The sequence below is a fragment of the Malaya genurostris genome, chromosome 2 (genome assembly GCF_030247185.1).
Source record: "Malaya genurostris strain Urasoe2022 chromosome 2, Malgen_1.1, whole genome shotgun sequence".
Classification (NCBI taxonomy): domain Eukaryota; kingdom Metazoa; phylum Arthropoda; class Insecta; order Diptera; family Culicidae; genus Malaya; species Malaya genurostris.
This window is the reverse complement of record NC_080571.1, coordinates 105,173,664-105,189,420: the sequence shown is the minus strand read 5'-3', so window position 1 is coordinate 105,189,420 and position 15,757 is coordinate 105,173,664. Positions and strand designations below refer to the sequence as shown.

The 15,757-nt window shown below is 38.1% G+C and overlaps 1 protein-coding gene across 1 annotated transcript in view; it reads right to left on the bottom strand.

Moving 5' to 3' along the window:
- Window positions 1–8,313: 8,313 nt before the first annotated feature.
- Window positions 8,314–15,757, bottom strand: part of LOC131432511 (latrophilin Cirl) — a 79,304-nt gene continuing 71,860 nt past the window's right edge. The window contains exon 4 of the mRNA XM_058598839.1: window positions 8,314–15,703. Coding sequence (XP_058454822.1) covers window positions 15,641–15,703 — 63 coding nt within the window. The 3' untranslated portion in view covers window positions 8,314–15,640. The remainder of the gene's footprint in view (window positions 15,704–15,757) is intronic.

The following is a 15,757-nucleotide window of genomic DNA, read 5'->3' as shown; positions in this document are numbered from 1 at the left end:
GTAGAAAAAAAATTGATAAATGAGATTCACCCTTCCTTTCTAGCAATTGAATTATCGCTCGGATTGTTGACATGGAGCACGGAGGGCAAAACTTACGAAAACACGCCCTTTTATAGTTCTTTGTATTACTAAGATTACCATTCTTGTAGAATCAGAATTTCAAGGCAAAATTGTGCGATTTTGAAGCATTCAGTCGTAGGAAAGCCAAGCACGATTTGTTTACTTTTGTGAAAGTTATTTGAAAAACAACTGATTTATTCTCTGACAAGCTCAGCAAATATTTATGTCACACTTCGGCAAAGAGCAGGGCTTGTAAATTGAAGTAACGAATATTATTGTCGGATGAAATTCACAGCGCAACCCAAGCAAGCAGAGATGCTTCGTTCGTTCATTAATTCATGAATATGTGCGCTAGCTGATAACTACGAGGTTAGCATTTGAAGAGTGGTTCTAATATTGAAGATGAGAAAACTAGATTCATAACTTTTAGTTTGGATGAATATTAATTTAAAGAACATTGCTTTTAATGTTTCTAGGGTATACACACCGCGCAAAGTGCCAAGAAACAAATTGATCGTTTTGAAAATGGGCTCAAATGCAAAATCTATGCTATACAATATTTAAAATATTTTTGAAATGTGATCAAATTTGGTCTTGGAATGCAAATATTATGTGCAAAAATGATTTCTGTGAACCTATACTGAAAAAAAACGTTAACATTGCCTGTATGACCTTGTTTCGCATCTTGTAGCACGCAGTGAAACAAAGTTCTTCATTATCGTGTACTACTAACGAGCGTGAATATATTGCTTAGTTCATCTGGTAACTGCGACTAAGAGCACAGGCAATTTTAAAAACAAGGGAGCTGTCAATACAAGAAACAAAAAAAATGAGATTACAAACAATTTATCTTAAGATGTGCAATTAACTAGTGTGGAATCCCAGTGGAACTAAATTACCTTTTAAAATAAATCCGTTGAATAACTTAATGAAGCTTTAGTTTCAATACGTTAAATACTTATTTGTAATAATTTCTCAACGGACTGTTTCTTTAAACTTGACTTCACTAAGATTCATCAATTGTTAACAAAAGTAATTCCAAATTGAAATTTATTTAGAAGAACAATGAGAAGTAATGAGCCAAATTGACTACTCGAAATTAAAAACATCAATCGAAAACCTATTTCGGAAAATTAATTTAAAAGATTGCCAATCATAATCCCAAAAATGTTCAAACGAATAAACATTCAGGCACCTTATTAAATTTGCTTGTATGCCCATTTGTCGTGCGTAACGAAGGACGACATTCTCAAGTTGTGCGAAACGAACATGACATTTGCCTAGGCCAAACAAAGATTCGTCCGCTCTGTCCGACTTCCATATTGATGCTTCCCATTCTGGCACCGCATGCACACGACATCCAGTATCGCCGTGTTTCTAATCACAAATGTAATCGAAATCGTGTTTCCCACTTGAACCTGTCAATAAAATAGATGATCACGCAAGCGTAAATATGTACAAACAACGGTTCAGAAATTTGGCATCATCAGAGTTCCGGCGCAGAATTTGTGCCATCACCAGCGAAGGCCAGCCCAGCAGACGCGGCACGGCACAGCTCAGCACAGTGTCAGTGTATCCGAAATTTCACCGATCCGAAAAATTACCACCGGTCACCGGTGTCGGACCGAAGGATACCATGTTTCTGTCCGTTTGGTTGTTTAGTCCAATGATGCCACGGCAGGATATTCGACGTACGGCGGGCAAGGATCCGTGCGAGTGAGCAAGGCGAGTTTTATGCAACATTGTATGTAGTTACTTTACCACAGATAAAATTATGTTCCTCACGAGGTACTCGAGAAGTTGCAGTAGCAACAACAAGCGGTTTTCCAACGTCAACGATGGCGATGATGATAATGATGATGGGAAGAAGCAGGGAACAAAATTGGCAAGAATACTGCGCGTTTCTTGCGATCCGTTGAACAACCCCTCCCCGCAAGCGTATGAGCACATTTCACTTATATTGAGAAGCAGGAGCAAATTTCCATTATTATTAGTTAAATCATGTGTATAAATGTCATGTCCCTATAAATGCATTGCTTAAGTTCTGTTGCAGGTGTCCTTTCTATCGCTTGGCGAAAGAAGGATGCTTATAGCGACCTACCACTACCCCGTGTTGCAGCCTTCCGTTACGAATAAGGGGGAAGGTGGCATTCGCTATTCGCCTATATCTCGTTTGAAACACATGTAGCTATTTTGTACCGGATATCTGAAGGGAAAGCGGACCGTGTGTGTGTGCATTGGTGAGGTTCGTTATTGTTTCCTAGTAGAGTGGTGGTGTTCAGCTGGGTGAGTTTGTAAGTTTGATGCAATAAAAAATTGTTCCTGGGAAATGATATTCCGGGGACGCATTCTATAGTGTGTGGCCTTGATGAGAGATACGGGGAAATACTAGGGTTTTCAAGGGAAATTGTTCTTTGTACACCGTCGTTCACATCACAGAGGGGTAGGTTGGGTTGAAATGTATTCTTACTGGGGATTATCTCACACACTGCTGCAAACATTCAAACTGATAGACACATAAATCGCAAACAATTCCAATGGCATCAAATGTATTGTTATACGTTTTTCATAACTCATTCTGTCACCAATCCACGAAAAAGAAAAGGGTGATTTTATTTCGATTACCTTATTTTCGTATGTTTTTGGAAATAATATAAAAATCATTGAAAAAATCCATCGAAAATTCCCTTGTTATTTTAAAAGTCCCCTTTTGATTGAACTTCCTATAGACTTGAAACTTATCCTCGAACTCGACATTGTACATGCATGTACAAGCACATGCTCTTTTTCGAAATACGTTAAAGTAATATTCCGATTTTTGCCGAAGTTTGGCATAATATATTGCCGAATTTGTCAATAAACAACTAATAACAAATCCAATTGCCGATATTTCGAACAGTTTGTTAACTTTTACCGAAATTCGGCGATACACTTGTGATCTAATGTTAACTGTCAATTGTGCATTGCACCACGTCGATGTTACTCGAGGTGCTGGAAAATATGTAAGTTGAATGAAGGTAAATGATTTCGATATCTCCCAAACATTAGATTCAGTGATTATTTCATACAATAACAAATAAAAATTCTTTCTACAAACTAAGATTTAATTCCTTTGTTCGGTAATATTTTTGACGAGAAATTTCGGTAATCTATTGAAATGACCGATATTTCGGTACATGAGTTTTCTTTTACAATAATTATGCAAATTCATACGGTAGATCTGAATAGTCGCCGAGTGCGGTAATAACCATACTGTCCTTATGGTAAAATTATCTTCCAATAACCGAACTTCTGTGAAAACTGATTGTTATGAAACTAACTTTCAAACAGTTCTTAGTAAGTGTCTTTTTATTAACCAAACGAAAAAAATCTTGAAAAGTTCATCGAATGGATTGAGGTACAGGTGCAAAAGTTTTTAAAACATTGGAACCACTAAAAGTTTTTTGTTTACTTATAGGCAGAAAATAATTTTGTATCACTTGTCCATTTGCTGCCTACACAAATCGTTCGAGGGTAATTTCTGGTGGAGTCGACGGATTGTGCAGTGTTTTGGAAGGCGTTTATAATTCCGATCAGCCGGAACATTTGATTTGATTTTTTTGTGGAATAAAAGCCACAACAGGTTGGAATTTCCTTCATTCGTTTTTGTGAATTTGTGTTGTTTTTTTGAAATCCGAAAATCCAGAATTTTAACCAAAGGAAAACAAACAAACAAAAAATTACCGAACAATCAGTTAGATCCAATTGATTTACAGTTTACGGTAGTTGTTTGACAGTTCAGCAATTACCGAACGATCGGTAATCAATTTAATTACCGAACTGATTACCGAAGGTTCAGCTGTTGAAAATTCGGTGAAAAATTACCGAATTCTGCGAAATTTTCTAAGTGTGTACGCTTGATTACTGATGACTCGGCTATTCATAATTCAATCCTTGATGCTTCCACAGAGCTAACAGTAAATTTTTTTGCAAACAAGTTCGGCAATAACTGGCAATTACCAAATTTAGAATTGCAGAGATTCTCAGTAATTATAGGGGAAGGTGTTCAGTTGCCGGCACCCCACCGTAACTTTTGACAGGAAGCAGATAGCGTCAATCCGACAAATGTCATGTGTGTGTGTGTGTGTAATAGCAGCACGTTATTTTTGTGCCGAATTGCGAAGCAAACAGTCAATTGTACTTTTTGCTGCGTTCAAAATAACTTTTAATTACGTGAATATCAACACAAAAGTTTTTTCTAACTTTTTTTAGAGTATCATGAATTGAAGAGCATCAATCGGAAAGGTGAGTGGATTGAATATTTATGAGGTGAAATAGATCTTTTTCGTGATTTAATACCCGATGCTATCAAAATTTTCGCAACCAAAGATTTTTTTTTTTAATTTTCAAAATGTCTACCAATTTCGGTTACCGGGACCCCAGGTTACCGCCACCCCATTTTTTTCGACAAATCGTGAAAAATTGTCAGTGATATGCAGGCTGCTGTCGAGACAAACATCTAGCATAATGTGCACTAAGTTAGAAGTTATGAGCTAAAAAGAAAAGGGTGCCGGTAACCGAACACTCCCCCTTACATTTTGCCGAGACGATTACCAAACACTCGACTGGGACAATTTTTCGTCGAGATTCAGCAAAGTATGCAGTTTGATTTTCAAACTTCATGGAATTTCAAAAAAAACTGGTTAACTTTATTTAATTCAAAAGCGTCAAAGAATTTGCTTTGGTGTAGCAACCAAAAACTTTTTTTGCGGTACTTCACATCAAGAATACACTAATAAAACACTGACTAACGCTTTTATTTGTGTGTTATCCGACCTCGCTGCAACTCGTTTGGACCTAACTAAGGCAAATAAGCCAGAGACTCGTATGAAAGTGGGTGAAGTGTACATAAATTTCAAGTTTGATTCATTCTATAAAATCCTCCTAAAACCGCTGGTCCGAAACTCGAAACCAAACATTCCATTACCAGCAAAATGATGGGACTCCGTCGTAAAAGAACTCAAATACATTCAATATTTGGTCTTGGTACCACCACAAATACAGTTTAATTTTTCATCGGTATGTCACTAACAGTTTAGAAAGAGATTGGTGAGCAAAATAGCAGAAATGGAAATTTTCGATATATTGAAAGACATTATTCATTTGGGGAAAATTGTTTGCCAATTCGACTACTTTGAATGTGATGAAACACAAATCAGAAAGCAACCTCCCAATCGTGCTGAGCTTTGCACATGTTGAGCTTTGCACGGCCGGATAGCAAAGTCTTGGTATTACAATCCGTTTATGAAATTTGATCATCAAAATCATTTGAATAACAATCCTTCGGTGAAAATTGACCATTCTGTACAAAAGACGTGGTGCAATAATCATACCGAAAAAATGTCACAGACATAACTAGAGGACATGAATAGGAATTTTTCACGCTTCCGAATATAGATAAAAAATTACAACAATGTTATTGTAGTTTAACATACAGTGAAGAGGGAAACTACGCATAATCATTTGGGATTATTTTGATGGTTCTTAAAAACCGATTTGCGGAGTTTATCCGATGTTTACAACTTTTTGCCACCAGTCATCTGCACCAGAATCAAAATTCTGGCCAAAGATTCAGTAACTGAAACTGAATTCAAAAACTAAAATCGAAGTATGGAACAGGCTCAAAATTCAGTTGCAAAACTCTGTTTCGGAATCCAGATCAAGAACTCAGTTTTAGAATTATTAAACTGATATCATTTTCAGAATCCACACGGAGAACCCGCAGATCACAAAATTACAATATTGCAATTGTTGTTTCACGCCCTGGTTGTTTCAACTAAAATGTTGTTGATTTAACTAACATATCTGTTGATTTTGACATAACCATTCAGGTAACCGAAATTGTTGTATTCAAATGCTGTCACTTGGCGGAGAACGAAGACAGCAAAAGGCAAAACAAAAAACCTCTTCACTTCACCAGAAGCGTTTCATATTGAAAATTTTCAATGGTAAATGAACGTCATTTATGTTAGTTACGTAGTGGTAGTTTTATGAAAGTGAAAGTATGCAGAAGAATATAATAGTTAATTGTAAAACAAGTTTTCCATGTGTTAAATAGATATTTCTACAGTATAAATGTTTTAATTTCATCTGAGATCTATTCTAGGACAGTTCATGTCAATGTTATTAAAACCACTTAACGCTTAAAAATTTGCTGCTAAAGTGAAGTGGTACTATTTGTATTTTCTTGAAAGTGTATCTGTAGCAATAGGTTTACCAGCGAGCCATTCTGCAAGTGAAGGAAAAATTTCCTAATTTCCTGTTACCATTGTTCTGGTGAGTTCCCTTTTGAGAATTGTAATCTTTTGGTTCATTTCCATATCCTTTGTGAGTTCAGTGATAAAGATATAAGCAGTTAATTAGGTGAATTTGCGTTGTTCTAGCAGTGAACGATAAGCTGCCCCCGAAGAGGCCAACAGTAAAAAATATTTATTGCAATTGGCGTTTTAAGTTCAAACAACTGAATAATTGGTTGAAACAACTGAGACATTTTTTTGCTTTCATGCATACAAGTAACTTTGCTGGGATTGTGTCTTTGCTCAATTGCACGAGTGACATCTCATTGAAACGTTTCATTGTTCGCTCAGGGTGTTTGGCATTGCTCAACTGAAACGTTTCATCACTTGTTGGGTGTCGTTGCTAAGCTGCCAGCACGATAAATCAAAAATGACAGATTAGTTAAAACAACAGTCGATTAGTTGTACCAAATTTTAACCAATAAAAATCAGAAAAACAACCAATTTTTTAGTTGTTTTGCGATCGCTGGCTTTTCCGTGCAGAAACTCTACCACGCAGAAGGTTTATTTTTGCTGCACTTGGTGGAAGATTCTGAACACGAGTCCAGCCCCGTCTTTCGCATCAGAAGAAATGATCGATTTTTGACTATGATTTACTGAACATTGAACATCGGGACTGATACGGGTCTGACAGTTCTTTGGAATCGATATATGGTCCATAATACATATCTGCGTCATCAACGTCCAACGTCTGAGTAAGAGGGAGGAATGAGATTTTCTCTTTGGTGGTATCAATACCAGAGCTAATAAAAGTCTTTTTCATTAACTTAAAATAAACGTAAATGACGAGCAATAAATGTCACTCTCAGCTCCGATACTAAAATGTTATATAAATTCACATCTTTTCCCATGAACAAATTTCAAGTGCGACATAAAATATAAAAAAGCTTCTTATGCGTTTCATCACATTCAGTGTAGCGATTTTATTCAAATTCGATAGTAACACAATCCTAGCTCATAAATATTAGTTCCGGTACATTACTCAATCTCGGTGTAAACACCATTACACAATGGTACAAAGGTGTTTGGCAGAGCTGACCGGACTGAATGACTATTTCTTCATGATATTTACCTTCTATATAGAATGTATCGGCAGCGCTTGGATCTGTTCTCTGATAGATCCTTCGTTGTTCTTTCATTGTGTTCAAAATTAAAAACCTACACGGAAAGACCGAAATTAGCATTTTGGCGAAAAAATTAGTTGATTTTCTGATTTTAGTTAGTTATTTTTTGAGACAACTAAAAAAATCTTACTTTTGCTAATTTAGATTTTTTAATTCTAATTCTCTTAATAATAATAAAATATTTGTTGAAATGGCTATTTTTTTTAGTTGAATTCACCAACTAAACGTGCTGTCATTTCTTAGCTAAGGCACGCTTCATATCCATTCAACTAATTTTTTAGTTGAATTAGAGAAATAAAACGTTGTTTTCAACCAACATAAATGGTTGAATTGGTTTCTGCAATTAGCAGCTATATGGCGCTATATGGCACCGTAATGACTACTAGCCACTAGATGGCACACTACTACCGAAAAAAATTTCAGTCGCGGTTATCTTTTCTATATTTGCAGGTATAAATACGATGTTGTATTGGAGAAAAAGACATAAGCAAAACATAAACTTATTTTTGAAAATTTTACTTCTAAATCGCTGTTTTCTTCATTCGACTTCGCGAAATCGACTCTCTCACTGAAAACTTTGAGCACTCGGAAAACAAAAACCGAATACAAGTAGTACACCGGAAGGCGTAGCCCGGAATGAGAAGATACAAAAAAACATCATTTGACGTGTACAATTAGAGTGCAACATTCGAAACTCACTTCACTGTTTCGCGTAAAAACATTATTACCCACAATCGCTTCAACTGCGCACAAATTCTGAATAAATACACTTTCCACTAACAGTTTACGTCATTTTTACATATCGGTTTAGAAATTTATATAGGGATATATCGTAACACATGCGAAAAACATCTAAACAATTTGCGAGCAGTTTCAACAAGACTGTCCCTTTTAGCTTTTTAATGGATTGTTTTGCTTTGACACTGCTGTCCTTCAGTAATGACGGTGATAGATAAATAGAATCAAAGTTTCTGATTATAATAACGAAATTAGTATGCAATGAGAATTTCGTGTTGGATTGAAATATTGCTGGTTTGTGTCCAGAATATTCGCCAACTAAACACATTCTCTAAAAATAAGAGTTTTTTTCAGCACAGTAAATTCTAAATTTTAACTAATTTTATAGTTATTTTGGAAATTTTGTTGTTGAAATCAACTAATTCAAAAGCAGTAATACGAATTAGGCGCAGAGCTAATTTCGGTCGTTCCGTGTATGAATTTAGAATTAAACAGCGAACAAAAACACCCATTTCTGCCGAGTGAGTAAGTGCCCATAAAGTAGCATCATTTTGGCTCCATCGTTTTTTTTAAGAGGAGGTAATCATCATAATTTCGATTGAACCTAAATGCCAGCGGCCAATTCGAAAATCATAAAAGTTAGCTGTTTTAGACCTTTTTCCCTTCCACCGTAAGCACAATAGCCGCGCGCGCTCCATTCAACCTGAATGACAAAAACCGCTCGTTGTATCAACCACTCGCTCCGTACTTGAAAAGGACGGATGCACAGCCAAAGTAAGGAGGTTTATCCTTTGCAGCGATTCGAAAGCTATGAGAGTCGTTGGCTCTATCTAGATCTTCGCCCGGGCTGGGTAATGTTTCGCGTAACATCGAATGAGAAATTAAGGATCATATGAGATTACGCTTCCCAGATATTCAAAACTAGTCCGAGAACACACCAGAAACCCTACATGTTCAACATGTTTCAGGCGGTTTTATCACACTGTGTAAGAGGGAAACGACGGAAGATGACAGTTTTACACGGCTAAGTGACAATAAAGAACCGGGGATAAAATTCTTACTCCTCCGTCATTTTACCCTCGGAGCAGAAACACCTTTTGGTATGCAACCGGAATAACGGGATTATGACACAGAAGAGGCACGCCACGTAATCAGGGTGGGTGGGTTTGGTTCGGGTTTGCGTCGTGTTTACCGAGGCGTGATATAACACGGGTGGACGCCATCGAATGGACGTTTATTATGCGAAAATACGATTATTATTAATCGGGGATGAAGATCTCCTGCCAGGAGCCTGTATATCCGGCAAGCAATCGCTCCCTTTCTGTACCGTATTGTGCATTGCAATCATTACGTTCAGCAACTATGATGTCGATATTGATACTAACCGTTCGAGTATGCCTATATGTGTGGCCACAGGATGGAACAATGAGATTCCGAAGCAAGTCGCATTCTTTGATCATTTACATAAACAGCCTGCGGAGAGACTGTGATAGAGATTGCAATTTTCCTCGAATAAAGCAGCACCGACAATTTGGCTACAGGCAGTGAATAATTGAAATCCTGATTGGTTGGTTATATTTAGAGTTTCTTCAACCACCGAGGAAAACAAACGACTCATGACTGCTAGATTTGGGCTTCAATTTTCGAAAGTTGCACGTCACTTTACTTAACTATGAATCATCGTCGTCTTCCTTTACACAAAACTGTACGTACCTAACTTTGGGCTACAATCCCCTCACAAAAGTTTCTGATGAAAAATTAAACAAGTTAGTTACTGTCAAAGCCGAACCATGAAAACATTCACTTAAAGATCCCAGCTAACTACCTCCAGCGCACGTTTTCGTCCTAAATTCTAAATCCGATGGGGAGTAGACGAAGGCGAAGCTTTCCACCCTATCCCGAAAAAAGACAATTCGATTACGTTGATCCGCATCAAGCTTCCGCAGTGAGCGAAAAAAGGAGCAAACCGCTCGTTAAAACGGCGTCCCTCGGAAAATCCGAACCTGAGCAAGGTTAGCCCAAACGTAATTCAGACAAAATTGCCCCAACAGCTCCCCACGGATGATGGCTGAGTAGAACCCATTCCTCTCCGGCAAAGCACGTCGTCTACCTCTGATTACAGCCACACCTCGCACAGTACGGACCAAGTGAAGAAGAAAAAAAGTGGAATCTAAGTGAAATGGAAAACGGTGAGTTATGTGACAATACGCAACCTGAAAACATTTCTAGCAATTCTAGATTTTCTTCGGGCACAACAGCAAAATTTTCCCGTCAGTAACACGCACATCAGCTCGGTATGAGCTTGGTCTTCCAATTGGAGGTCCATTCCCTGTGGGAGGTTCAACCACGGCTATGCTACTAGCATAAAAAATCAATCGTTCGGAAAAATTTAATTTTCCTATCGGACGAATGTTTGCAATATCTTTCTCTTGGTTGCCGTTGTAACAAGGGCACAATGAAATCGACAGCAAACCAGCTGGGAATGAAAGAATAATGCCCTTTTTCTGGTAGGCACGGTCAAAAGATGTGGTCCGTTACCGTCAATGTCTCATTTGCCATTGTCGGAGTTGAAGCTTGGCATGTCAAAGCAATTTCTGTTATTGCGGGGGTCACCGTTTATTGTGGTGGTCAGAGAGATGATACGGTGGATACGAGTCTATATGGTTTGTATATTGACATGCGGTGCGGCAGCGGCGAAAAAAAACGCATGTATGGCAGGAAGATGCAAAGGTTTTTTTTTCTTTCTTACGATGTTAGTGGGGAAAAGTAATTTCTCATCATTATATATTTTCGGCTCTTCAGCAGTGGCCATTGTTAAGAGTTGCTCGTACAGTAGGATTCGAGAGGCTCAGTCAGTATTTTCACCATGACAAAGCAGTTAGATTTCCGCAGCTTTTGTTGGCAGCTATTGAAAGCGGCTGATTGAAATAAAGTGCTTGCGCCTAGCCGGGCTTTAGCTGCCTCATTCGATGGTTTCCAAGCGATTTGTTGAGCCTTAAGCGAACGAAGCACTGACTCATATAATTGATTGTTGAAGCAAGTGGCGGATGTGGAGCGGATCAAATTTTCGACATTAAATCCTCGATATTAAATCTGGCCCATAGAAAACCGCACTACAGTCGACGACATCAATAAAAACCGGCTTATGAAGCGACAAAAAAAATCTGTTTTCCAACATGGTGGCAAAAACATGTTGAGTTGATAATCATTCGGATTATCCGTGCAAATTACGATTTCCGTGTTTTGCAACTTCGAGAGCTGCATTTCCGAGGTGTTTTGAGTGTAGCATTCTTAACGGGATGTAAAAGAAAAATTCCAGCTCGGGAATGAAATTGGGTGTACGGAATCAAATGGCTGCAACTTTTTACTCACGAATGACTTTTACTCATTATGAATGACGAGACGTAGGTAGAAGCCGACTTCCGACAGCTTCCGTGACTCCTGTTTTTCGCTGCTCATTATAAGATTGATGTCCCGCAAGACGAGCAAAAGATATCGAGGTTTGCCAAAAATAAATACATGATTTGGATAGTACTTTGCGCATATGAAAAGCGGAGCACTCCATATGTGACAACCGAGATGATCGACGGGTAGGCATGCACAAAGGAATGTCTCCAGAAGCGTTTATATTCACTTCTAAAGTCACACAATTTTCTGGCTGGATTTAGCTTTGAGCCATTGCTCGAAAGATGTTTTGGAGTGGCCAGTAAGGTGCCGAAGGACTTCAATCCACTCTCGAACGTACCGAAACTACGGCCAATGTAGAAGTACTGGTCTATCATGAGCTTCGGAAACATCTTAAGGAAGTAGAATCGAAAGAAGATATGAAGAAAAATTAATTTCCACGCAAAAAAAATGTTGATCCAAACATTGTACAAGATCTTATGAATAGTGTTAAAAGACAGGTTCGTGCATGATGATATGGTATTGAAATTAAATGAAACGAACATGGAGAAAGTTAAATCATATCTTTGATTTGATTTAATTAAGGTTTGGAAACGATCGGTTGAATAGGAGAATTTTACCGTATATTTTCTTGTGATGCAATTTAATTCCGTACATCCTTAATCCTTCATTACCAGTAACAACAAAAGCTAGTTAAGTATCAGATGCACAAATATCGTGAATGAAAGGAATCCATTTCCGCCAAAATGCACTTATGCAAACGTTTTTTCCAGTCCTCAAAGTTTGTCGAATAGTACTCCTTCGGTATGACAATCTGCATCTTCTTCGATTAGGCTCTTATCATTTCAATCGCCTCGAAACGGGTTCCTCGAGTGGCCTTTTTAGTTTGGAGAATTGCCAGAAGTTATACGGAGCCAAATCAGGCGAGGGTTGTGGTTTGGAAACGATATTTGCTTAATTTATGGAGAAAAACTCACGTAAAATCATTGCAGTGTGAGACAGCGCAATAAAGCGAGAACCAGTCGTTGTTGGCACTTAATCCTGATCTCTTGAGGCGTATAACTCCACTCAAAGGAAGTAAAACGCCTAAATAATAATCCTTATTGATAGTTTCGCCGGGCGGAAGGAATTTATAGTGCACCAAACCGCAATAATCAAAGAGTATAGTCAACATGACCTTGATCTTGGATTGTCTTTGGCGAAAGTTTTTCGGTCTTGCATCAACTTTAGCCTAGTATTCACTCATTGATCGATTGTTTCCGGATCGTTGACACAAATACAAGCTTTAACACCCGCAATACACTCAAGTTTTTTAAGCGGAGGATACGTAACGCATAAACAAGTCGCATAACTTCAAAAATCCGTTTTAAAAACCGCATAAGTTTGAAAATGCGCATAAAAAACACGTATCTTCAAAAATTCGCATAAAAACGGTATAACATTGAAAAGTTCCAGTACTTTAAAAAATCGCATAAAACACCGTAAAAAAACGCATTAAAAGAAACTTGAGTGTAGTGCATTTCAACAAAAATAAAACCGCATAACTGTAGAAATATGGTTAAAAACGCATACATTTGCCAATTCACATGAAAAATCCACTTAATTCACACAAAAAACCGCATTACTTTGAAAGTGTGCATAAAAAAACTGTTTTAATCCACCTAGTGTTGTGATGATGCCTTTCTCATGTTACACATACTCTTATAAATATTACTATATTATTTTTCGAAAATCTATTCGTTGAATCTTGCATAAAAACAAAAAAGATTGTTAGTGCACAAAGCAAATTTAGAAGAATTTCTCCTGATTTCTTCATCGTCGGTCAAAATTATGGTTGGAAATTTTGAACACACATTTCGCCCTGTAAATCCGAAACCGGTTGAAATTCAATAGCAGTATATAAAGCCAGAACTTTGAACTTTCGGTCCATTCCATTCGGTCATAATTGTAAAAACGAAATGAGCTCCGTTTAAAAGTTTTGAACTGGTGCTGCCGAAACCCGCACATATTGCACATATCACCCCGTAACTCTGGAACCGGAAGTCAGATCCGAATAAAATATAAAAGCGTTCTATAGGAAAGTATGACCTTTCATATGAATCTTAGATTGTGAAAATCGGTTTAACCATCTCCGAAAATATGAGTGCATATTTTGTTACCATCTTTCGCAGATATCACTCTGTACTTCCGCAACCGGAAGCCCGACAAGATAAAATTCAATAGCGCTTTATGGGACCATATGACCTTTCAAATGAATCAAATCGGTTAAATCAACTTTGAATGAAAATCGGTTCAACCCACTTTGACTAATCGCATAAAACCGTATAAAAAGAAACATTAAAATAGAGTTTAGTGTGATGCGTTCCGGCACAAATAAAACCGCATAACTCTAAAATTCTCATAAAAAACATAACTTTGCAAAATCACAAATGCATAAAAACCGCATAATTTTGAAAATTCGCATAAGAAGTGTCTCTTATTTTGTAACTGTGATGTCCGTCAGTTGATGTGAATGGTCTACCGAGACACTGTTGGTTTTCAATCCTCTTGTCTGCCTTCTTTGAACATACCCCTGTATCAATCAAATATTATTGGTTTTGACAGGACTTGGTTCCCTTAAGGCTTCTAACATACAGCACTGGCAATGTTTCCGCAGATGTTATTTCTGATTAAATAAAAAAACAAAACTCAATCGCACTTCTTTGTAGAACAGCTTCAGACGGCGTAAAAATCGAAAAAATCACTTCTAAAGTCTCACAAGAACAAACATATTTTAAACAGTAATAACCTTTTTGACCAAAAAAATTGACCCATCCTGAGTATTTTTCGAACACAAATTATTAGTATTATTATCATTTATTTCACATCAGTTTTCTTTACACAGTAGCAAAATGTGTTCCCTTCTGAAATTCAAATCAACGTCCTACATATGAGCGTTTGCTTGCTAGCTTGTGACAGCAAGCTTGAAGGTGTCCAAACGTTCCCATGTAACCGTATCTTGTGTGGCCGATATGGTTTGATTAACGCAATTCCAACGATCCGTCAAATGAACATTCGATTCGTATTCGCTTGCCATTTCTAGACTGGCATAAATCTTACATTCTGAAAACCCGAACTCAAATCACAACCCAGTAACATCAATCATTCTGTCAATTTCCATCCACCAGCAGAACAAATCACATTTTCACATAATTCACATGCGATTACCAGTAAGAAATACGAGCGGGAAAAAAACTGAAAATACAGTAACGATATGGAAATATTGCAGGGTACACGAACACGTGTTAAGAAAGATTCCAGCAAGAAAAGGAAAAAAAATAACCATCAACTTATACCCTCATCTCTCATCAACGGTGGCCCAACAGCACGTCACCGGAAACACATGTCTTCCTATACTAAGTATTCTTTACGTTCCAATAGGAATTGTATCGTACACAATAACAACGTGAGTTACCACACTCTTTTTCTTCTTTTGCTTCTGTTGAGCTTTTCAAACAGCTATCAATCGAAGGATAAATCATTCCTTCGTCTGTACAAGTTTGTGTTTTTTTTTTCAACGAAAAATTCTATATAGCCTAAGCACATCCCCTAAACATCCTCTGACTCATGCTCGCTACAGATTCCTCTTACCGCTACTTCCGATGCTTACGCCACTGATACTGCCCCTACCGCCTGCACCACCAATTCCGACGCCGACGCCGCCGCCGCCGCTGCCGCTAACACCACCATCAGCCAGGTGGTGATGCTGATGCTGGTGCAGATGATGGTGCAGGTGATGGTGATGGTGATGATGCAGCAGCGGTATGCTGCTCGCACTGATGGCCGCACTGGACGAGGTGGACGTTGCGGTCCCCGTTTCGGTTAGACTGTACACGGCCATCTCGGCACCACCGCTGCTGCCACTGCTGCTACCACCTATACTGGCACCGCCACCACCACCGATTCCGTGCCCAACGCCACTACCGGTGGTGGTCGCGATTATAGATGTTGATGATGTGGTTTGTAAGGTAGTAACAGTAGCTTGCTGCGGCTGCTGATTTGCTGAACGTAATAAATTGATTTGATTATTATTATTAGCGCGATATGTCAAAGCGT